Here is a 25,464-nt window from a genome sequence, read left to right on the forward strand (position 1 = left end):
AAAAAAGAATGAAATATTGCCATTTGCAGCAACATGGATGGACCTAGAAGAATATCATACTATGTGAAGTAAGTCAGACAGAGAAAGACAAATATTATATGATATCACTCCTATATGGAGTCTAAAAGAAAACCCCTATGTTCATAGCAGCACTATTTACAATAGCCAAGACATGGAAACCTAAATGTCCACTGCAGATGAATGGATAAAGATGATGTGGGTGTGTGTGTGTGTGTGTGTGTGTGTGTGTGTGTGTGTATGAAATAAAGAGTGAAATAATGCCAACATGGATGGACCTAGAGATTATCATACTGAGTGAATGGTTAAAAGAAATGATATAAATGAACTTATTTACAAAACAGAAATAGACTCACAGACATAGAAAACAAACTTATGGTTACCAAAGGGGAGAGGGAGGTAGGAAGGGATAAATAAGGATATGGGATTAACAGATACAAACTACTATACATAAAATAGATAAGCAACAAGGATTTATGGTATAGTGCAAGGAACTATATTCAGTATCTTATAATAACCTATGATGGAACACAATTTGAAAAAATACATATATACAACTGAATTACTTTTTGTACACCTGAAACTAACACAATATTGTAAATCAACTATACTTCAATTAAAAAAAAACTAAAATAGGATAATGACCTCCAAATACAGATAGTAGTAAAAAAAAGTGTCTTTTCTAGAGAGCAATATAGTTAGATTTCATTTTATGCAGTGTGAAAATCTCTGCCTTTTAAATGGACTTCATTCACATTTACTGTTACTGTGATATGTTTGGATTTATGCCTGTCCTTTTGCTGTTTCTATGTCTTGTGTCTTCTTTTGTTCCTTGGTTTCCCCTTTACTGCCTTTTTTTGCATTTTCTAAAGTACCATTTTAATTATTTAATTTTAAATTATGTTTTTTGAGGGTTTTTTTTTGTGGTTGCTCTTGGGGTTACAATATCAGCTTAAGGTACCTGGATGTACTTCACATTTTTGCACACTTAATTCCAATAAAATACAGAAACTTTGCTCCATTGTAGCATCAATCCCTCACCCACTTTTGTGCTGTTATTGTTGTATATGTCTATATGTATTAAAAATTCAACAATACAGTGTTATAATTATTGCTTTATATAATCTTAAGTCTTTTGTAGAAGCTAAGACAAAAATATATTTATGAATTTTTTTATATTAACCTTATTTTTCATTTTTGGTATTCATTTCTTTGTCTAGATTTGAGTTACTGTCTGGTGTCACTTCCTTGCTCTAGTATCTTTCCCTTCCTCTTCTGGTGGTTATTGTCAAATACCTTCTATCTATATATCTTGTAGGCTCAACAATAAATTTTATATAGTTTTATGCAGTTGTGTTTTAAATAAGAGGTAGGTGTATGTGTGTGTATGTATGTGTACACACACACACACACACACACAAATCTATATAAATAAATTATATTTCACTATTACCAGTGCTCCTTTCTACATGTTGGTATGAATTGCTGCCTGGTATCACTTCCTTTCAGCCTGAAGAAACTTCTTCAGTATCTGTTGTAAGGCAGGTCAGCTGCTAGCAGTGAATTCTCTCAATCTTTATTTATTTGGGAATGTCTTTATTCTGCCTTCATTTTTGAAATATATATTTGCTACATATAGTATTCTTGGTTGAGTTTCTCTTCCAGCACTTTGAATGTCATTCAACTGTCTTCTGGCCTCCATTGCTTCATATTAGAAGTTAGCTGTTAACTTATTTTGGTTCTCTGGTATGCAGTGAGTCTGTTTTCTCCTACTATTTCCAATATTTTCTCTGGCTTTTGACAGTTCGACTATGGTGTGTCTAAGTAAGAATCCCTTTCAGTATATCCTACCTGGAGTGCCTTAAACTTCTTGAATGTGCAGATTAATGTTTTTCATATTTGGGAAGTTTTACCCATTATTTCTTTGAATGTGTTTGCTCCTTTCCTCTCCTGGTTAACTACTATAACGCATGTTGGCGTGTTTAATGGTCTCCCACAAGTCTCTGTTATTTCTTGTTTTCTTTCTGATCTTTAATTTCTATAGTTTACAAATTACCAGACATTTTCTATTAGACAGACCTACCATCTCCAAATAAGGCCTTTTTTCTGTACTTAAGACCTTTATCTTTTTCCTGTCCTGTTGCATTGGCTAGGAGGATCTCCAGTAAGATGTTAAATAGAAACAGTGATAGTGGGTGTATCCTTGTCTTGTTCCTGACTGTAATGAAAATACTTATAATTTTTCTTCATTATTTGTGATGTTTTGGATTTTTGATAGATACCTTTTTAGGTTAAGTTTCCTTTTCTTCTTAGATTGTTGAGTTTTACTTTTATTAAACCCTAATGGATTTGGAATTTCATCAGGTTTTTGTACAATTCAAATGATCTTTTTCTTTAAATCTCACATAGTGTAACATATTAATAGATTTTCTGATACTGAACCATCTTTGCATTTCTGGGGTAAAACCCCATGAAGTATTTTTCAAAAACCCCACTTAAGTATATTTGCTAATATTTTATTTAGTACTTGTGTATCTGTGTAAATAAATAATATGAGTTTACTATTTTTTATCTGGTCTTTGCTCAGTTTCAGTATCAAGGTTTTACTATATCCCCACCAAAAAATTTTTTCTGTTATCTAATAAAATAGGTTGCATAAGAACAAACTGTTCCTTGAAATTTTGATATAACTTGTTTGTAAAACAGTTGACAGGGTGAGGGGCTAGATTTTTGTTAAAAGTTCATTAATGTAATTTGTTTATTCAGATTTTCCATTTCTTCTTAAGTCATTTTAGGAATTTTTCTAGCTGTCCATTTCATCCAAGTTTTATACTGGCATGTGTTTCATATTTTATGACTTTTTAAACCTTTACTGTATTTGTGCTTACCTCTCCTGTTTCCTAATATTATTTGTTGGGGACATTGTGCCCTTGTTTTGCTAGATGTTCTTCTAACTTATTAGTCCTCCTCTCCCCAAGAATTACTTTCTATTTTATTGATACTGATGTTTTTAATCTTATTGCTTTCTGCTTTTTTTTTTTTTTTTGCGGTACGCGGGCCTCTCACCGTTGTGGCCTCTCCCTTCGCGGAGCACAGGCTCCAGATGCACAGGCTCAGCGGCCATGGCTCACGGGCCTAGCCGCTCTGCGGCATGTGGGATCTTTCCGGACTGGGGAACGAACCCGTGTCCCCTGCATCGGCAGGCAGACTCTCAACCACTGAGCCACCAGGGAAGCCCCCTTTCTGCTTATTTTTTAAAATTTCTTTTACTTTATGGTTAGTAACTTTTATCCTTGATCTTTCTTGTTTTTAAAAAAATGCATTTAAGAATATAAACTTAACAGTTAAGTACCACTTTTTGTTTTGTTTTGTGGCACTTTTATTGTCATTCAGGTATAAATATTCTGTAATTCCTAGTTTTATTTTCTCTTTAACTCAGCAAGTTAAGAGTATGATTTTAGCTTTGAAACGTTTTAAAATTTGTTATATTGTGGTTGATTCTAACATAGCTGAATTGAGACCAGAGAAATGCGGGTTAACATCCACTCTTTGGAATCTGTTAAGGCTTCCTTTGTGACCTAGTTAATAGTTTTTGTAAATGTTCCTTTATGTACTTGGGGGGGGAGAAATGGACTTAATTGGATGATCTTTCTATATCCATTCACACTTATTGATTTGGTTTAGTTTTACTAAATTACAAATTTTTAATTAATTATTACTGATCTGTCAGTTTTTGATAAAGGTAGTTACTCAAATCCACCTAGCGTTTCCCGATTTTTTTCCAATATATTTTGAGGCCATTTCAATGAGTTGCATCTAAGTTCATGATTATTATGTACTGTTGGATTGTTTCATATATTATGTAGTATCTCTGTGTATCCTTAGTAATGCTTTTTTATTGTTGAAATTCTCTTTTGTTTGCCATTACTGTATCTGCACTAACTTTCTGGCTAATAGTTACTTTTTAAATTCAATGAGAAAAAAATTCTGATAAAATAATGTTTAAAATAGTTCACATACCCAAAACATCAGACTATGCCAAATTTTTTCCCCTTGCCTAGTGGGACTAAGGCCTGATTATGTTTTGCCTGACAGTTATATTCCATGTATACTTGTTTCTGTTTCCCTCTTAACTAAGCTTTTTGCTCTAAATGGATTATTCTCTGAGAAAAATTATTTCAAAGACTTGATCAGGGATATTGATTTGTTTCTTACATTTTTTTTAATGGCATGAATGAATGTGTGTGTTTCTGCACAAAAGTCTATACAAAGTAGCAACAAAAGGTTTTCATAGTTTATTTCTATTGGGTAGATATTGTTGAAACTATGGTATAACTGGAGTCAGATAGAAAACTGTTTTTGTTCCCCCCAACGAAACATCAGACTTAGTTTTAATTTAGATAAATGTAAAAAAGTTTATCATTTAAAGTGAGAACTTTTTTCTGACTTGAATTTTTTCTTCTCAGTGGGTATCTTAACTTTGTAGCATGGAAGTTAAGAGCATTTCCCCAAAACTGTAGTTATTGGGAGTGGCTGTAATCTGGCCACTGCCCCTTTCCATTTCTTGACTGGGCAGAGGTTTGGTGTCCACTCTGAAAGCTGTCATGGTTTGTTCTTTTAGAGCACAGAGACTCAAGTGGTAAGCCTAAAAGTACCACTGAGATGTGCACACTCTCTGAAATATATTTAGACTGTATTGATCATATATTTAATCATAAAGTAAAATACCTCCTGGGTGAAAGGACTTTTATTCTACTTTAGGTCCTTTTAGTAGTGTTTTAATTTTTAGCACATTATTTTTATAATAAAATAACTTACCAGAAATACAAGTTTGAAAAAAATGAGAATGTTACTACAATCCTACCTATATGTACAATTAAGATTATAAGGCTTGGGCTTCCCTGGTGGCATAGTGGTTGAGAGTCCGCCTGCCGATGCAGGGGACACGGGTTCGTGCCCCGGTCTGGGAAGATCCCACATGCCGCGGAGCAGCTGGGCCCGTGAACCATGGCCGCTGAGCCTGCGCGTCTGGAGCCTGTGCTCCGCAACGGAAGAGGCCACAACAGTGAGAGGCCCGCGTACCGGGGGAAAAAAAAAAAAGATTATAAGGCTTTCTTAACACAGCACTAAGTAACAAGATGTAGTTTATATTTAACTTGGGATACTCTAGTTCAGAAAGGTCAATATTGTAATTCAAGTAACATGAATTCTTCCTATTAACTGGAGAAAATTAAAGGGAAGAGGAGGAGGGGTGCTAATATGATAGCAGTCCTTTTTATCTTACTTTCTTCTGGCTAAGAACCCTTGAAATTGATCTAATACAAACTCCTGGCTATGGAAAAGGACTTGAAGTGATAAAAGTTAAAACTTAATTTATAGTTGAAAATTTCAAAACTGTCACTTTCTTGTTTGGAGAATCTCTGCCAAGACGACAGAATTGTGGGCTCCATCCCTTAAGATTTTGATATAGCTGATGTGGGGTAGGGCTTAGACATCTGAATTTTTGATAGTTTTGTTGAGTGTTCCTAGTTGTAAACCACTCAGGGCAATTGTAACAGTTTTGCTAAGCTTAAAAAAAAAAAAACCACCACCTGTTATATACTACTATGTAATGAATGGATTTGGGGGTATCTTTTTTTAGTTCCTGTGTGGAGTGGAATGAACATTGCTGCGGTCTCTCCGAAGGTTCTGAACTCAGATAAAGGAGCTGATAAAGACCTGAGCAGTAGGAAAATGTCTGCAAAGTAGTGGTTGCCAGGTAGTATGTTTTGTATTTTCAGTACCTTGGAAATTAGCTGTAAGCCTGAATTGTGCCAGAGGGATGAGACTTGGGTCCTTTAAGTATATGTTGTTGTATCTGCCGGACTTTTCTTTCCTTAGCACTTCTACTTTTATTTTGGTATGATCATATTCACATTATAAACTCTTAAGCAGTTAGGGACTAAGTCTGTCTCACTCACTGCTGAGCCTAACCCAGTATCTACCATATAGTAGGCACTCACTTGTTAACTGACAATATATTTTTTCTAATTGTTGCTATATATTCTTTACAGTTAATAGTAAAATTGATTTCACATTAACTTCTGGATCTCCGTACTTACTTACGTCATAACTGTTTTCCTACCTTACATAACTAACTCCTATAAGAAATTCCTAGGAGAAATTGATGGAAACATTGCAGATTTGTGGAATTGTCAGGCTGCCACAATATGGATGTTCAAAGACAAGTATTTCTTCTAAAATTAACTTACGTTCATGATTTCTTCCAACTCCACAGTGGCTGTGAGGTGATTAAAAAGAAATGGGGTGTTGCCCTACCTGTGCTGATTTAACCAAGTATTCTGAAGAATACTGGAGTGCATCCAGTTTCCACCATGAGTAAGGTAGGAGGATGTTTATGTTTGAAAAAATATTTAATATCAACATAAGATAGAGGTAAAAGAGCATTGATGAAAATTTTTGAAGTTGATCTTGTGGAAGCACCTCTCTTCCTAAAATCTGTTCTTTGCTGCTGAAGAGACAGAGACAAAGGGATGGTGGTAGAGGAGGAAGAGGCCTACCTTTGTAGACCTTTGTCCTGGCCTAGTGTGGTATTCCTTATACATTCTATTAGATAAAAGTCTTATTGCATCTTTATCATTTAACTGAGTGAACTCTACAAATATCTAGTAACATTGGGAACCACTGTGGTAGGTCTTGCCACATTTTGAGTTGTTCTCTAACAGTTTCAGTGAGGTCCAGTGAAGAGACCTAAGAAAGAAGCACTGATCACAAAAGTATTAGCAGTTGGTCTCCTGGGGAGGGGAAGTTGGGGCCTGGGTAAGATCCCTCTGCTAGTTTGAATGGGAGAAGGTAAAGTAAAATGGAATTAAATCACTGGGAATAAAGTAATAGGAATTTTGAAGTGGTTCCCTGAGAGGAAGTGGTTTGGGGGCAAGGAGATAGGAAAAGGAGGGTTGGTCCCAGCAAACATGGCAAGAGGTTGGGGCCTATGTGGGAAGATGGCAGATGAATTTGAACAATAAATATGTCTAGTCAGTCATCTGTTTTAAATTGTTCTTTCCTTGTATCTTTAAAGGAATAATTTTTAAGTCTTTACTTTCAGGGCCACTATTGAATAAATGAAGAATATACCTTAGTGTTCCATGTATCCTGGGAGAGAATGTTATTACAGACCTCATAAAGGTAAAGCTGACCTCTGCAGAAGAGGCCCGTCTGAAAAAGGGTGCAGAAACTCTCTGGGAAATTCAGAAGGAGCGCAAGTTTTAAAATTGCTTCAAACTACCATTCTGAAGTTATCGAAAGAGAGATAGTAGTTAGTTACAGGATTAAATACGTCAAACTTTTAAATAAACTCAAATTCCTAAAAGTTGGAAAAAAGAAGGAGGGAAGAGTGACTCCTCTATTTAGCCCCTTAGCTCTTTTATTTAGCATCCAAATGTTGGATGATACTCATTTTTTATAATTAATTCCTAAGTCACTGCATCAGATAAGGTATTTTGGTACCTCTGATGTACCAGTACTTGCCTTGTATATTATATATGTAGTTGCCATTTGGTTCAAAAGAATGTATGATGTATGTTTATTGTGTTTAGAAACCGTGATTCTTTTCATCAGGTGTATGCTAATTATTTCGTTCTGGCTGGCTGATACACCTATGTTCATTTGTATGTTATAAAAAAGCTGTAACTTCCTTTACCATGTACAAATAAATGTATACACAAAAATAACTCATTTAAATGTTAGCTTCAAACCTAACACTAGATTAAACCTTGCTAGTTTCTTTTTTACAAGTAGATTTTCATTTTTTAAGAAAACATCTAAACTAAACTATATAAACTCTTCAGTGATGAGTGAGACCAAATTGGTCTTCTTCTCTTGGTAGAAGTATAGAGTAGGCTGTCTGGCTCCCTGAATACCTTAAAACATCTTAAATTAGAATGTTCATTTCTTTATAACCTCATGAACCTTCTAGCTCTCTCATTTTGACAGAAAATTCTGTTCTGCTAGATAAGCTTTATAGGACATGTAGATCATTGGATGGGTGGCCACAATCTTGACTACAGAATCACTCACCAGAAAGGCAGACTGACTTCAGATGACAGTAAATGCAGAGAGGCAGTGTACACTGTACCTTCCTCCTTAATTGTGGCCAGACCATCTTGCCTAGTTAACATAAATTCTCAGGTGTGTAGCTTGGTACTGGCCACTCTGCTCCTTTCTTGATGAAAACAGTTATGGTTCTGTCAGGCCTGGAAAGGAAACAAATCTAGGCAGGAACTGGTAGGAGGGTACCACCCAGGACCTTTCACAAAAAAAGTCACTCAAATCCCTCAATTTCAAATATTTGAAAATTTGGTATTATATCCCATATTGAATAGAATTCACTTTATATGCTAGAGGATAAATAATGCTAAATTTCAACTCACGGTGGATATTATACTTTGCTAAATTAGAAGCCGAGCTTCTTATTTAGGTTTCATATATTTTTCCTAAAGATGTTCAGTAAAAGAGAAAAATTATGCAACAAATTTTATTTAGCATAGTCAGTCCCAACATTCAGCACAAAAAGAGTTTACAGAGGATAGAAAGTGCATTAATAAAAGCCAGTCTTTACCAAAAGAAAACAAACAGAAAATATATTATTGATTCAAAATATTTTACACTTGAATGATAAACTGCAATAACTTATTCTGGGCACCTACTGATATAAGAGAAAGGAAGAGAAGGAAAGAATGCTTTAGAAGAGCTCAATCTCCAGCTGGTATCAGAGGAGTCAGTAGAGGTCACTGAGACCGGCAGTCTTTCTTGCTTTCTGCATTAGCGCCCTCAGCTGGAACTGTTTACGGGACAGAAGACGTACATGCTGTGAAGGGGGAAAAAGTTTCAACAGTTTAGACTGGCTCTGATCCAGGCCCAGGCATGAACTATCAGACAGTTTGTAACCTAGGTGGGAGCTAAGAACCTAAACTCATATCAACTTTCCTTTGGAGCCAATACTTTATTACATGTGGCTTTTTAAACTCACTGGATTGATGCTGGCAGGTTGTGTTAAGGAAAGTAGTCTTCTGAGACCCTATACAAAGGCCTTCTTCACAGGGAAAGCACCACATTGCAGGATCTGGCTCAGGAGTTCAAGCTGCACTTGAGACAACCAAGATGGCAGGGAAACTTGTACTGTGATCCTAATAAAAGTTACAAAAACCTTTTGTACAAATTGTGACTGTTTGTCCCCACTTGGCTAAAAAAGGGGAAGGGCAAGGATGAGCATAGCACAAGGCCAGCTTTTGTCCAGTGCCTAGCAAACAGCGTACCTCTCTTGCCTCTCCATGTGTATCTTTCCCTAGGCTATGCCACCCAAGCAGGGGACAGTGTACAGAAGGGAAGTCCTCTCTAGGGTCCCAGCTATTCATGTGCTTGCACCAGGTCCAAGAGTGGTTTGGCCACACGCTCATAGTAAGATAGGCAAGATCAGCAAGCAACCTGACCAGCCTCGCATGTGCACTGACGCATCAGACGCAGCTATTATTCCTAAAGCCATGCTCTTCATGACCCAACAGAGAGAAGCAGCCAAACTTGGCTTACAGCTCTTCATGTCTGTACAATAGCATTAAGCCTGGAATAACCTTTATTCAGAAGGGCTCCATTACCAGCAGGGCAAACCCAATACTTCGCAAGCCTGTTTGATCTGGGAAAACAGGTATAAAACTATGCAAGTCTAAAAAAATTAACAGAGGAAAAAACCAAAAACAATAAGGGTGGGGCAGTCAATGATCTCAGTTTAAATGATGTGACCTGACAGAATCAATGGAAATCTGACTGTACCTCATGATCCACCCAGGCACAGTAGTAAGAGAGAAGGATTACATTCAGCTTGATGCTATCTTGTGGGGTGGGGAACTGCAGCCACTAGCCCACTTTTCTTCCCCTACTCAGATGATCCTCAGCCCCCTCTGTAGGTGGGAAGACACTGCTCACAGCCATTTATCTCACTTGCTCTCTTTTGGAAAGACAAAGAATTTTAACCCATCTCCTACAGAGAAACCCTCTTGATCTGTGGTTTTCAAGGTCAGTGTCTCTAAAACACATGTTCCAAAACCCTGGAAAGCAGAGCGAGGAAGACATACCTTCAGGAAGACGTCCAGGTCTATTACTCCCCGCCTCAAGGCTTCTCCCAGGTAAAAGATAGTGTCTTCAATAGCATTTTCCTCTGCATACAGATTTAGGATCTGTTTGTATAGTGGGGCTGTGGGAATGATAACTTCATCAATATCATTGTTTTCAGACTGATTTTCCATTTTCTCCAGAGCAGAACTGAGTTCTTCATCCTTCTTTCTCAAAAGTTCTATGTTTTTATCAACCTCAGCCTGAAAACAGAATAGTCCAAGCATGATGATTTTATACTAATTGTAATTATCTGCTTGTCAGACATCTACAATTCAACTTCACAGAAACAGACTTGCTAATAAAACGATGCTTAAACAACTCATGGATGAGATTCATGTATCACATTAGTCATAGTTAGAGGAAAAGGTGTGCTCTAACATGCTGAGTGAAAACAGGAGATGCTGAGCGGAGCACTTTTGGTGGCAGTGATAAGCTTGTCACTTACCAGTGACAAATGATACTGCAAACTAAGCCATCAGACAAGACACTTTCCAGCAGGAGGTTCCTTACATGAAAATCATAAAGGAGGTCCTTCTTTCAAAACAAGTGGGCATCTGCCTCAGAGGAATAACTTTCCCCAGTCTGTATAGACGATTCAACACATAGAACTCCAAACAGTTGAACTTTATTCACAAGATACAGCAGGTGGTGGTTGCAGGCTCTGAACTGTACTGGTGTCACTTTCCTGAACTTTTGAAAATAGCTGGCTATTGAGAAGCTCACTTTACACACTAGAACCATTTTATTAGAGTAATGTGTACATACAAATCACTTTCTCCAAAGCCCTCAAACACTTAATAACTCTTTACCCTTTCATCAAAAATGCACACTTGCTGGAACAAATTCTCCATCACAGGAATGAAAGTGAAGAGTGAAGCTGGCACTCAAATTATGCTAGTGCCTCTACATCACTAAAAAGAAGTCACAGGGCTGACTTACATTGACTCTTCAGGGCACAGCAGTCTGATACAAATGTGAGAAAGCTTAAGAGCTAAAGGTTGCATACACTATGGGTTATTAAGTTAGAAGGGCTCACCAAAGATACTTTAAATATAATTCAAACAACATTTGGAAACAAAAAAAGAACTGACCCTTAAGTTTGTACCCAGGGTCTGCAGATCTTTATCACGACTTAGAGCTCTCTCAAATTCTTATTTCCTAGTAACTGTCTGGTAACATCAAGCACTCAAACAGTCCTCCTTTGGGTCAAAACATTATCCTCCGGGGTGAAGGTGCAAGCAAAAATCCTCTAAATACATCCACTCCCCAGTCGAAGACTACATTCCAACCACAGGCTGCATTTTTTTTTTAACAAAGCTGTAGAGAAGCTATGTGAAAATGCTTAAAGGCGTGTATAATTTTCTGAACTCTTAACTATACCCACAACGTTCAGGGTAACCACAGTACATACAGAACACTTTGCCATGGCTACGATTCAATCTAAAATAGTGCAACTATTCAATGAGTTACTTACTACTTCTTGATCTAAACGGGTAACCATCTCTTCCAGTTTCTGGTGACCTTTTTTCAGGTCTTCCTCTGTTCGTTTCAAGGCATTGAGCTCTGCCTGGGCACGATCCATTTCCTCCTTCATCCGCCATCTCAGTTTGTCACTGACTGCTGAGATGAGAGAGGCTCGGATAGTGTCCTCGCTGATTGTGCCATCCCTACTGGGACCTGCAGGAGAAAAAGGCAGAAACACTTGCTTATTTCCCAATCTCTTTCTATTCCTTTCACAAGAGCCATCACAAAACAGGACAAAATATGAGTCAACACTTTCAAAGTGCGAGGAAAGAAAAATTTTATGTCACAACTTCATAAAACATAACATTTAAAATCTGAGTTGATTCAGAAATACTTGCCCTGCAAGAGATTACTATTAATCCATATTTACCCACTTTCTTGCCTTAACAGCCCAAACAATTAGCTATTTTCTCAATGAGGCAGAGGCTGTATCCCTACAGATTACAGTTATTCCTAAATCTCCAACAAATGGGACAACAAATTTATACCAAGGTAAAACATCTGATTCAGGTCAAGTCTATTCTCAGGCTTTACTGCTAAGCTGAAGGAAGAAGGAACCCACTCTAGAGGCCAGTAAGACTGAGAATGGGCAGAGTTTCCTTAAACTAATATACAGGTTAACATGGCTTCCCTTCTGTAAGACTTTACTCCTTTACCCTTTACGAAAAGAACAGGAAAGAGCAGATGTGCAAAAGAGAATGCCATCCAAAAAATTCAACAGCTGATAAAATTCTGCTTATTCTCAGATTCTTTACTCTTCTGTCCCCAATGTACCTTCCTAATCAGTGTCTTATATAAAACTTACTCCTCAGATATTTTCTTCAAAAGGTCCTCCCTTTTAACATAAGTATGTATACTCTTTATGACTGTCAATGTTCTTTAGTTAGGGTCCTAAATCAGCAAATGATAAATGGTATTTTGATTTTCAATTATGTTTGATGATGGAATACACGTGGGGAATTATACTTACCTTTATTACTTACAATGAATAAAGAATGATTACAGATTAACAGAAAGTATCGCTTCCACTTTGAGCTGAAAACTGTTATCACCTTGACACTGAGTTCTGCTGACCAGGGGGAAAAAAACCCTTCAAGTCAGTTTGTAAAAATGTACCCAGAGCCTCACCACTCATGTTCCCATCCATTATAGGCTCCTTCCTGGTACCATGCAAAGTTGACTGTTTCTACAAGGAAACTGCACTGTCCAAACTACACCGCAACCAGCGCCACCTGTGCTCTTCAGCGTCCCATCTGATCACAACTCTCACTATTCCATACACTGGTCTGGTCACTACTTTTTGTGGTTTTTGATTCGTAAAGTTGTTTTCTCCCAGAAGCTGGTCCATACCCAGGATACCCTGAGTGCTTTTCTGGGCTTTGGTAAATGACACTGGGAGACCTTGGAGTTCTCAGGTGTTACAGGTTTCAAAAAAAGAGTCTAAATCTAGAGTTGTTGTGTTTTTTTCCCCTCTTTTTCTTGTTTCCACCACAGAAGAACTATGTTTTTTTTGACTTGGGTTCTACTAAAATGAGTAAAGACAGTGTCTCCCATGGCCAGGTTTTCCTGAGGAGTGTCCTTCGTCCATCTGTCCTAAGGACACTGCTTGTACATGGTGAAAGGAAAAGCCCAATAGCAGACTCTCCCACTAAGAGCCTCCCTCTTTCCTGTTAGAAACCTCCTGCTAAGGAGAGCCCAAACAGTATCCATCCTCAAGTGTTTACAAGGAGGCAATTAATACTTCTGATTGATTGTTAAAATACAAATCCATATATTATATGCTTTTCAGAGTTCACTTCTGATTTTACAAAAATATGTCAGCTTATTATTTCATATTTCTGAGAAGCAAAACTATTAACTTTCAGACAATGTGTGCTCTGGAATTCAGAGTTGTAAAGCCAGAGGGCAACCTGAGGTCTTGTTTTTCACATCCCTGGCCTCTCAACACCTGACTTTTCCAAAGTGTTCTCATCAATTTACCAGCTACTGCATCACCTCTGGGCTCATTCCACTCACATTTTCCTATTGTTTTCCTCTCTGACAACCTCCTATATAGACACCGGGATGACTCTAGCAACCTCCCCAAAGTCATCAATTCTTATCTCCACTCATTCCTTTTTGTACCTTCGACCTCCCTTTCTTCCACTCCTGGTCCCAGTATCTCCCCTCAGTCCCAACTCTTTGCCCATCTCTCTTAGTCCTGTATACAGGCTGCCTGCCATGGCAGCCTCTCTCTCATTCTGTCAGATCACCAGGACTTCTAATTCCAAAGGCCTTGCCTGCCATAACCTAACCCAAATCCTCAATCCTTTGGATTCTTTCTTAAAGCCTTAAGCCCTCCTTTTACCATTGTCCCACAAAGGCAAAAAAAAATCCTCAGAACATCTTCAAAGATTGAAATGACCAGACGGGAGTCTTCCACTCTCTTCTCCCATTCTGCTTTGGAACAAGAATCCTAACCCTTTAATTATGTGCTTCACTCCTCACCATTCAAAAGTACTCGCCTCCCTTTCTCAGCAAGACAACTTGCTTTTCCTCTCAGTATGATTTAAAGACTTAGCTGTTTTAGGCAAAACAGCTGTTTTATTCTCTGATGTAAATTGCACCAGTGTTTCCTTAGGTCAGTCTTCCAAGGCAATAGAAATAAAAATGAAAATAAACAAATGGGACCTAATCTAACTTACAAGCTTTTGCACAGCAAAGGAAACCATAAGCAAACTGAAAAGACAACCTACAGAATGGGAGAAAATATTTGCAAAAGATGTGACCAACAAGGGCTTAAAATTTCCAAAATATACAAACAACTCATATAACTCGACAACAAAAAAACAAACAACCCAATCAAAAATTGGGCAGAAGATCTAAATAGACATGTCTCCAAAGAAGACATACAGGTGGCCAACAGGCACATGAAAAGATGCTCAACATCGCTAATTATTAGAGAAATGCAAATCAAAACTACAATGAGGTATCTCGCCTCACACCAGTAAGAATAGCCATCATTAAAAAGTCTACAAATAACAAATGCTAGAGAGGGTGTGGAGGAAAGGGAACCCTCCCACACTGTTGGTGGGAATGTAAGTTGGTGTAGCCACTGTGGAAAATTATGGAGGTTCCTCAGAAAACTAAAAATAGAATTACCATATGATCCAGCAATCCTACTCCTGGGCATATATCCAGACACAACTATAATTCAAAAACATAACATGCACCCCTATGTTCACAGCAGCACTATTTACAATAGCCAAGACATGGAAACAACCTAAATGTCTATCAACAGATGAATGGATAAAGAAGATGTGGTACAATATATACAATGGAATACTACTCAACCATAAAAAAAACACGAAATAATGCCATTTACAGCAACATGGATGCAACTAGAGATTATTATACTAAGTGAAGTAAGAGAAAGACAAATACCATATGATATCACTTATATGTGGAATCTAAAATATGACACAAATGAACCTATCTATGAAACAGAAACAGAGTCAGGGACATATAGAATAGACTGGTGGTTGCCAAGGGGGAGGGGAGTGGGAGAGGATAGGAGTGGGAGTTTGGGATTTTAGCAGATGCAAACTAGCATATATAGAATGGATAAAAAAAGGTCCTACTGTATAGCACAGGGAATTATATTCAATATCCTGTAATAAACCGTTATGGAAAAGAATATGAAAAAGAATATATATAACTGAGTCACTTTGTTTATTAACATTGTCAATCAACTATACTTCAATTAAAAAAGACAAAAAAAAATGACTTAGCTGTTTATTTGTACAGAATTTATGCCAAACCAAAATCTCTAGTTTCTTATATCACACTATTAAGTCCTAAGTGAGAGCAAAAAGGGGTAATTTCTACAAGTTTAGAATTTTGTGCCCAAAGGATGATTTACAAAATAATGACTAGTGGAGATGGTATCTCATTAAGTCCCCATTTTATGATAAAGATGCATTAACAATAGGAATTTAAAAACTTGTTTCTCAAAGAACTTTCTTATTATATCCTATATGAAATGGTTCCTGTGAGATACAACAAATCTTCTCCCAGAAATTGGGGAACCCAAATTATATGAATATGGTTAGGTATTCAAATGTGTGGTCAATCATATGCAGCAGTTTGTGTCCCATTTATCTGTGTAGAAGTTATCTGAACTAATACAAGCTTCAGGGTCTTTTTATAACTAGTCTGGATTTTTCACACACAAACATATCAAAAAACTTTGTTAAAATTACTACATTAAAATGAATCAAGGGACTTCCCTGGTGGCGCAGCGGTTAAGACTCCAAGCTCCCAATGCAGGGGGCCCAGGTTCAATCCCTGGTCAGGGAACTAGATCCCACATGCATGCTGCAACTAAGAGTTCGCATGCCACAACTAAGGAGCCGGCGAGTCATAACTAAGGAGCCTGCTGGCCACAAGTGAGGAGCATATGTGCCACAACTAAGACCCGGCACAACCAAATAAATAAATAAAATAAATAAATAAATAAATATGTTGAATTTTCAAAAACCAATTTTAAAAAACACACTTAAATCCTGGAATTTACATTCTGTTTCTCTTACAAAATACGTTAAGGCAAAAACTACAATACAGGGCCAAATACGTCCTTCCAAATAAGTCTCCAGCTAAAGCCATTAACATTCAAAATGGGAATCAAGCTGAGGCAGCAGTCACTTGGCTTTCTATAAAGGTCACAGTTCAACGGAGGAGGCTAGAAATGCCAAGGTTAGACCTAGTCCTCTCCTCTATCACACATAGACCTTATTATACAGTATATTTGAACACTTTAAATCCATCTACTTTCTAAAAAGAAGAAACAAACTATAATTAAGATCTGAAATGTGAATGCCAAGAGAAAAACCCAGATTAAAGTTCAAAATTGAATGAACCATGACACTTTAAGAGACTGTTTATATAAGCAAGTAAGAAAAACGTTTGGTAGACGATTCTTATTCTTGATCACTCTTCAAACAAAAAAATCTTTTTTTTTCTCAAACGTCTTAAGAGCAATTTTAATATTCTTTATACCTGCTATAACAAGGCTTGGATTAATGAGTTTGTGGCAAACTGCCATACCTCAAGTCCCCACACATTGTTGACCTTTACTCATGCAGAGTCAGATTTCAGAAGTGCCCTTCTACAATTCCAGATTAGCAGCAATTGAAAAGGTTAACACAGATTTTGAGAAACAATCCTGAACGAAAACTTCATTTAAATGTCAGATAGGATCCAATCACTAAACTTAATCCTTAGGAAATAAGACGATTTTTCTACTATCAGGAAACCAATACTCTACTCAGTGGACCTGATAATTCAATGAATAATTTAGGCCAGTATCTTCAAAGTACACTGGTATACACTACCTGATTTTAAACCATCTTTAAACGCTTAAAGATAATCAGTTTTATTTATCTCCTAACAGTGCTTAATGATGATCATTACTTCCTACAACTCAACAAGGAGCTCATTTATATTGGAGAAAGAATCCACGGTAACCCCAAAGAAAAATACAAAATAACTAAACAGTAACTTTTCTGATCTTACCTCTAACCAGCAAAGTGAATCACTTGCCCCCGCCCCCAGCATTTTTCCTTCCTGAAGTTACTTGCTCAAGACCCACATAATGATCTTTGGTCAGGCATTTGTGCTACAGAGCAAACTATGGAGCCTAAGCAATCTGAAGTGGAAGATTATTGACCCATCTACTGAGAAACTGGGTCAAGCCCATGTGGATCACTGGATCAAGCCCATGTGGATCACTGGATCAAGCCCGTATTATTTCCTTTTAGAATAAAAACAGAAAAACAGGTCAATCTCTGAAATAGGAGAAACATTTCAAACAACTATATGAGCAGAGTCATTCTGATTTGTGCTATTAAACACAAATCAGGCAAATTCATTAAGCTGCTTACAAAAGGCTTTTATTTATAGTCTATGGATATATAAGCTTCTAATACTACTGGCCAGGCTCTGGGCAGGCTATGGAACTTTCTTCCAAAGAAATCAGGGGACCTCAATTTATCTTTTAAACACTATTAGAGCAGTACTCTTTATTTAAACTCTAGAAAGTTTCTATTACCACAATCAATGAGAAAAAGAAAAACATCAGCAGGTTTACACTTCTTGAAAATAAACACACAGCACAAAGAAAGATTTAGATTAATTTACATAACAATTCAAATTTCAAAAGTGGAGGTTAAGTATAGACCTTATTAAAATAGATGCCAAAGTAGTAACTACTTCAAAAAAGTAATGGTGCTACAAAATCATTCAACTATCATAATCATGAAAGATGCTACTAGCAGGCTTAAGCACAAAGGCCAATTAATCTGAAGGACAGATTCCATCCTTTAAAACAAAATGGGTCAGAATCAAAGTCATACCTTAAAATTATTTTGTGAACAAGAACAATTTAAGAATCTACCATGTTAAAGAACAAAACTGGAGGTATCATGCTCCCTGATTTCAAACTATACTACAGAGCTTTTCAGAAATCAAAACAGTATGGTACTGGCATAAAAACAGACACATAGATCAAATGGACAGAACAGAGAGCCCAGAAATAAACCCACACTTATATGGTCAATTAATCTATGATAAAGAAGGCAAGAATACAGAATGGGGAAAAGACAGCCTCCTCAATAAATGGTTTTGGGAAAACTGGACAGCTGCATGCAAAAAAGAAACTGGAACTTCTCACACTATATACAAAAATAAACTCAGAATGGGTTAAAATTAAATGTAAGACCTGAAACCATAAGACTCCTAGAAGAAAACCATAGGTAGTACTAGGGATATAATGTACAACATGATTAATACAATTAACACTGCTATATTTTATTTATTTTTGTTTATTTATTTATTTATGGCTGCCTTGGGTTTTCACTGCTGCGCACGGGCTTAGTTGCGGCAAGCAGGGGCTACTCTTCATTGCGGTGCATGGGCTTCTCATTGCAGTGGCTTCTCTTGTTGCGGAGCAAGGGCTCTAGGAGCACAGGCTTCAGTAGTTGTGGCACGCGGCCTCAGTAGTTGTGCTTCGTGGGCTCTAGAGCGCAGGCTCAGTAGTTGTGGTGCACGGGTTTAGCTGTTCCGTGGCATGTGGGATCTTCCGGGACCAGAGATCGAACCCGTGTCCCCTGCACTGGCAGGAGGATTCTTAACCACTGCACCACCAGGGAAGACCCTCATGAAACACTTTTATGTTAAGAGTAAATCCTAAAGAGTTCTCATCACAAAGAAAAAATATATATTTTTTTGTATCTATCTATCTATATAACAGTACCATGTTCACTAAACTTACTGTGGTAATCATTTCATGTTGTATGTAAGTCAGATCATTATGCTGTACACCTTAAACTTATACAGTGCTGTAAGTCAATTATATCTCAATACAGCTGTAAGAAAAAAAGAAAAGAAAACATGGGGAGTACTCTGACATTGGTCTTAATATTTTTTTGGATATGTCTCTTCAGGCAAGGGAAACAAAAGCAAAAAAAACCCCAAAAAACAAAACCAACAAAAAAACCAAATAGGAGACTACATCAAACTAAAAAAGCTTTTGACCAGCAAAGGAAGCTATCAACAAAATGAAAACGCAGCCTACTGAATGGGAGAAGATAGCTGCAAAAAATATCCGATAAGGGGTTAATATCCAGAATATACAAAGAACTCATACAACTCAACATCAAAAAACCAAACGGCCTGATTAAAAAATGGGCAGAGAGGGGCTTCCCTGGTGGCGCAGTGGTTGAGAATCCACCTGCCAATGCAGGGGACACGGGTTCGTGCCCCAGTCCGGGAAGATCCCACATAGCGCGGAGCGGCTGGGCCCGTGAGCCATGGCCGTTGAGCCTGCGCGTCCGGAGCCTGTGCTCCGCAACGGGAGAGGCCACAACAGTGAGAGGCCTGCGTACCACAAAAAAAAAAAAATGGGCAGAGAACCTGAATAGTTTTCCAAAGAAGGCATACAGATGGCCAACAGGCACATGAAAAGATGCTCAACATCACTAATCATCAGGGAAATGCAATCAAGACCACAATGAGATATCACCTCACACCTGTCAGAATGGCTATTATCAAAAGAAAACAGGCTTCCCTGGTGGCGCAGTGGTTGAGAGTCCGCCTGCCGATGCAGGGGACATGGGTTCGTGCCCTGGTCCGGGAAGATCCCACGTGCCGCAGAGCAGCTAGGCCCATGAGCCATGGCCGCTGAGCCTGTGTGTCTGGAGCCTGTGCTCTGCAACAGGAGAGGCCACAACAGTGAGACGCCCGCATACCGCAAAAAAACAAACAAACGAAACAAAACAAAACAAAAACAAATAACAAGTGTTGGTGAGGATGTGGAGAAAAGGGAACCCATGTACACTGCTAGTAAGAATGCAAACTGGTGCAGCCACTATGGAAAACAGTATGGAGGTTCCTCAAAAAATTAAAAATAGGGCTTCCCTGGTGGCGCAGTGGTTGAGAGTCCGCCTGCCGATGCAGGGGACACGGGTTCGTGCCCCGGTCTGGGAGGATTCCACATGCCGCGGAGCGGCTGGGCCCGTGAGCCATGGCCACTGAGCCTGCGCGTCCGGAGCCTGTGTTCTGCAACGGGAGAGGCCACGGCAGTGAGAGGCCCGCGTACCGCAAAAAAACAAACAAACAAAAACCCCAAAAAGTTAAAAATAAAACTACCATATGACCCAGCAATTCCACTTCTGGGTACTTTTCTGAAGAAAACAAAAACAGTCATTCAAAAAGATATATGCACCCCTGTGTATTGCAGCGTTATTTACAATAGCCAAGATATGGAAGGAAACAACCTAAGTGTCCATCCATAGATGAATGGATACCCCTCCTCAGCATGTGTGACCACATCCTCTATCCCCACACTGGTCCGAGCCACCATCTCAGACCCGGATTCTTGCAGTGGCCTCCTAGGGGTGGGGAGCTCTGCTGCCACCCTTCCCTCCTGGGGTCTGGCACAGAGGCATCTGTTATGACAGCAAAATCAGATCAGATCACTCCTCTGCTCAAAGCCTGCCTGTGGCTCCGCAGCTCACGTAAAGGAAAAGCCACAGGCCTCCCCCTGACCCACAAGGACTTACCTGAGCCAGTTCTATTTCCCCTCCGACCCCATCTCTCTGTGCACCCCTCGCTCACACCACTGGCCTCTTTGCAGTTCCTTGAACCATAAACATACTCCCACCTCAAAGTATAAGGCACAGAAGCCTTTTTCCAGTCTTGGAGAGAACTCTTCAGGCAGAGGCAACAGCAGTGAACAGATCTCCAGGTCACCATCCAAGCGAGCAGAGCGTGGATGGGGCTGAAACAGCAAACCAGTGTGTTTGGGGCTCAAGGAGTGGCAGGAGGCCAATGGTGTGAGCAAGGTGGATATAGAGGAGGTGAGAACAGAATGCAGTCCTCACCCTCCAGGTCTTCCTGTGCCCCTCTTTCGTCTGAATGTTCCTAGGTAGCATTTATCTCCATCTGGTGCACTGTATACTATGCTGTAAGTTTGTTTTCTGTCATCCCCCATTGAAATGTAAACTCCATGAAGGCAGGAAGTTACTTTGTGTTGTTCTTACTCCTGGCATATAGCAAGCACTCAGTAAATATATGTTGAATGACTAAATGAATAAACAAATAACTGAAGAAAAAAATAGATGAATGGATAAAGAAAATGTGTTATGGGCTTCCCTGGTGGCACAGTGGTTAAGAATGTGCCTGCCAATGCAGGGTACACGGGTTCGAGCTCTGGCCCAGGAAGATCCCACATGTGGCGGAACAACTAAGCCAGTGCGCCACAACTACCGAGCCTGCACTCTAGAGCCTGTGAGCGACAACCACTGAGCCACGTGCCACAACTACTGAAGCCCGCGTGCCTAGAGCCTGTGCTCCGCAACAAGAGAAGCCACCGTGATGAGAAGCCTGAGCACCACAATGAAGAGTAGCCCCCGCTCGCCACAGCTAGAGAAAGCCCATGCGCAGCAACAAAGACCCAACGCAGCCAAATATAAATAAATTAATTAATTAATTAAAAAAAGAAAAAAAAAGAAAATGTGGTATGTATTTGTGTGTATGCATGTGTGTGTGATGTACTGATGGTACATCCTCCAATGAACTTCATAAAGGAGCCAATTTGTCCACTGACTTTCTTCACGCATATATTCAAAACATGTAGAGGTTTCGTTGAGTTGGGACCACACTTTTCTGGGTACCATACTGGACCACACTCTAGTAACATTCTTGAACATTTACTTGATAAATCTTTTTTTAAAAAAGATTTATTTATTTATTTATTTAATTTTTGGCTGTGCTGGGTGTTAGTTGTGGCATGCGGGATCTTTGCTGCAGCGCATGGGCTTCTCTCTAGTTGTGGCACGCGGGTTTTCTCTTCTTTAGTTGTGGTGCGCAGACTCCAGGGCGCGTGGGCTCTGTAGTTGTGGTACGCAGGTTCCAGAGAGTGTGGACTCTGTAGTTTGCAGCACGTGGGCTCTAGTTGAGGCGCCCAAGCTCAGTAGTTGTGACATGCAGGCTTAGTTGCCCTGCAGCATGTGGGATCTTAGTTCCTTGACCAGGGATTGATCCTGCATCCCCTGCATTGCAAGGCAGATTCTTTATCACTGGACCACCAGGGAAGTCCCGATAAATCTTAAATCTTTCTTAATTTGGATTAAAATATCAAACAACTTCATCACTCCCAGATCACTGCCACCTGGGTGCACCACCAGCACATCAGTGTCTGACAGAGAGTGCTATGCATGAATCAAGGTGGAGTGACTGGTCCCTCATGCTACTCTTCTCTATCCAATAGAGTTTGGAATTCTCCATGGGAATGCCCAGCTGGGGACCAAAGCTTTTCTTGAATGCCCGTTTTTCAGCCCTGAAAACATACAGATGACCAATATCCATACCTGCTTCTGCTGTATTCTGGCATGTGCTATTAAGAAAACAAACAAGTATTAATGTTGTCTCCTAAACTTATTCTTTGTAACTTGGTGGCGGTCAAGTAGTTTTAAACCTTTAAAATCAGAGTTCAAGTTCTCTTATAGTTTTGGCAACGCCAACTTGGTAAAGGTTACATGCCAGTCCTAACAAAAATGTTTTACTCTTAAGAAACATAAATGAATCTGAAGAAACAGAAACTTAAATTTTTAAGTTTTTTAGATATCAAGAAAAGTTTACCTTCCTTCTGATGCTTTTGTTGATATATAATGCCTGCAATGGGCAGAAAATCTAAGGACAACTGTCCAAATTCCACATCTTTTCCCACTGATCTTCCAGTAGAAAATGTTTTTGCTAGTCACTGGCAAAGATGATATACAAAAAACACACCTGGGACTTCCCTGGTGGCACAGTGGTTAAGAATCCGCCTGCCAATGCAGGGGACATGGGGGGTTCCATCCCTGGTCCGGGAAGATCCCACATGGCACAGAACAACTAAGCCTGTGCACCACAACTACTGACCCTGCGCTCTAGAGCCCGAGTGCCACAACTACTTGAGCCCACACACTGCAACTACTGAAGCCCACGCGCTCTAGGGCCTGCGTGCCGCAACTACTGAGCCCGCGTGCTGCAACTACTGAAACTTGTGCACTTAGAGCCCATGCTCCGCAACAAGAGAAGCCACCACAATGAGAAGCCTCAGCACCGCAACAAAGAGTAGCCCCCGCTTACTGCAACTAGAGAAAGCCCACGTGAAGCAACAAAGACCCAACGCAGCCAAAAAAACAAAACAAAAAGAACACCTGGTCTTACAGTAACTTCAACGAAGAATTTAAGTTATAGATCACAACTTTTCCCTCATTAAATAATACAAATGAATTAAAAATATCACTGCAATTGCCCAGACCTGATGGAAAAGCACCACCAACAGGTTTTTCACTATTCAACAGCTGCCTTCACTGCTTAGTCAATGCCCTCAGTGAGCACCAATCTCATGAAGGTGGTTTTAAAAGTCAGGTTAGGCAGGAAGCTGTCTGCCAGCTAACAAAAAAGCTGTAAAAAGAGATGACAAAACAAATTCTCTGATTTTCTTTTAAATGTGGTTGTTCAAAATCTACATGTAATGGAGTCAGAAAGAGCTGTTTTAAGTCCCAAGATCTGCATCAATCCTCAGTCTTCTGCAATATTTCAGAAGAGACTGCTATTAAGAATGTAATCTCTATTACTTCTTTTTTTTTTTCCCAACCTCACTGCATAGCATGTGAAATCTTGGGATCTTAGTTCCCCGACCAGGGATCGAACCCTCGCCCCCTGCAGTGGAAGTGCGGAGTCTTAACCACTGGACCGCCAGGGAAGTTGCCTCTATTACTTCACTTTAAGTGGTTCTTTTACTTCAATATTGTTGGAGATGGTTAAAAATCAACACTTGCACAGGCATCCACATCAATAATAAGACATGAGTTAATTAATGATGCCGTGAAACAGGTGTTTGTTTTACATCATAAAATCAAAATCTTTAAAGTGAAACTATCAAGTTCCACAAAGGATAAATAACCACTTTCATTCTTTCTCATGCCCTTAGTAGCACAGAGAATAATAGCACAAATCCTGATGGCCACTGACAGACTGAGAAAATGTTGACTATTTGTGAACTCTAATATTCAGATGATACTTTTATGTTTCTGCTTTCCTTTATGACAATTTTGAAGTTCAACAGTGTTTTGCACAATGTACTACTAAAATATGATGAAAAAAATCAAGTAGGCAAGCAATAAAGGGTAGAAAAACAACATACATTAAAAGGATATCCTAGATTATCATAAAATGATAATTTGTTTCTAGCCTTTCTAAGAAAGTACTCTTAAAAGTACAATAAAATATTAATTGCTTTGATTCTTGTTCTAAAAACAAACATTAGATTTGATTTAAAATGTACCATTTTCCCCATATTCCTATTTTTTTGATGTATGGATATCATCTATTCTAAGTTATAAAATGCTTCATACCTATTATAGTGAAATGAGTTAACATAAAAAAGATCTTTAGGAGCTGAGGTTCTCTACAAATCAAATACTATCATCTCAGTGAGAAACAGGGTAACAAATAGCACTATTCCTATTTTACTGATGATGCCTGAGCCATAATGGAGAACTTAACAAGATTTAGTGTGTTTTGCTTGTGGATTAATGATCTCCCATCATCAGGTTTCTAACTCAAGCATTTAAATTACATTGTTAAAAAAAGAGCTATATTACAGAAGGATGAGAACATTTTTAAAAAACAAAACCATTGCCACTAGACTCTCAATAACTAGAATGTATCAATGACAAAAACAGCTGAAGAAAATGCTCTTTTTGGGGGAAGGGGAGATATTTACAGCAGATCTCAGGATGCTTACAATTGATCAGAAAATGTAACAGAAAAGTAAACTTCACAAGATTCTACATTCAGACACTCAGTAAAATATTTAGATGAACTACTATGTATCAAGCACTGTTCTAGATGTTGGGCATGTGTGTATATGTGTGCGGGGTTGGTGATGGGAGTAGATTGGTCAGGGTAGGCCTGACTGCTCCACACAAAGGAAACAGGTAGTGGATGAATCCTAAAACAGAAGAGTAGTAGGAGATGAGTTCAGAGAGGTAACAGGGGGAGGAAAGCAGGATCACAAAGGGCTTTCTAAGCCTCAAAAATTTGGATTGAACGCTGAGTGAAACGGGAAGACGCTGGAAGGTTCTGAGTAGAGGAGTGACATAATTTATTTATCTTTTGTTTTGTTTTGTTTTTTGTGGTATGCGGGCCTCCCTCTGTTGTGGC

General features: G+C 38.8%; 2 protein-coding genes across 15 annotated transcripts in view; one reads left to right on the plus strand and one right to left on the minus strand.

Annotated features, from left to right (window-relative positions):
• Window positions 1-10,114, plus strand: part of LOC102976495 (L-lactate dehydrogenase C chain) — a 72,181-nt gene extending 62,067 nt beyond the window's left edge. For 8 of the 11 annotated variants that reach the window (XM_055078688.1, XM_055078679.1, XM_055078682.1 and 5 more), the window contains 3 exons: window positions 5,660-5,776; window positions 6,296-6,401; window positions 7,124-8,471. In XM_055078688.1, coding sequence (XP_054934663.1) covers window positions 5,660-5,720 — 61 coding nt within the window. In that variant the 3' untranslated portion in view covers window positions 5,721-5,776; window positions 6,296-6,401; window positions 7,124-8,471. Of the gene's footprint in view, window positions 1-5,659; window positions 5,777-6,295; window positions 6,402-7,110; window positions 8,472-10,086 lie in introns of those variants that run through there. The other 3 variants (XM_055078680.1, XM_055078681.1, XM_055078683.1) reach the window with 3 other exon arrangements.
• Window positions 8,538-25,464, minus strand: part of TSG101 (tumor susceptibility 101) — a 54,135-nt gene continuing 37,208 nt past the window's right edge. For 3 of the 4 annotated variants that reach the window (XM_007104915.2, XM_028501644.1, XM_028501643.1), the window contains 3 exons: window positions 11,660-11,862; window positions 10,146-10,385; window positions 8,538-8,884 (listed from right to left, as the gene is read on the minus strand). In XM_007104915.2, coding sequence (XP_007104977.1) covers window positions 8,795-8,884; window positions 10,146-10,385; window positions 11,660-11,862 — 533 coding nt within the window. In that variant the 3' untranslated portion in view covers window positions 8,538-8,794. Of the gene's footprint in view, window positions 8,885-9,046; window positions 9,204-10,145; window positions 10,386-11,659; window positions 11,863-25,464 lie in introns of all 4 variants that reach the window. The other variant, XR_003683747.2, reaches the window with a different exon arrangement.

The sequence above is a fragment of the Physeter macrocephalus genome, chromosome 16, assembly GCF_002837175.3.
Source record: "Physeter macrocephalus isolate SW-GA chromosome 16, ASM283717v5, whole genome shotgun sequence".
In the NCBI taxonomy this organism is placed as follows: domain Eukaryota; kingdom Metazoa; phylum Chordata; class Mammalia; order Artiodactyla; family Physeteridae; genus Physeter; species Physeter macrocephalus.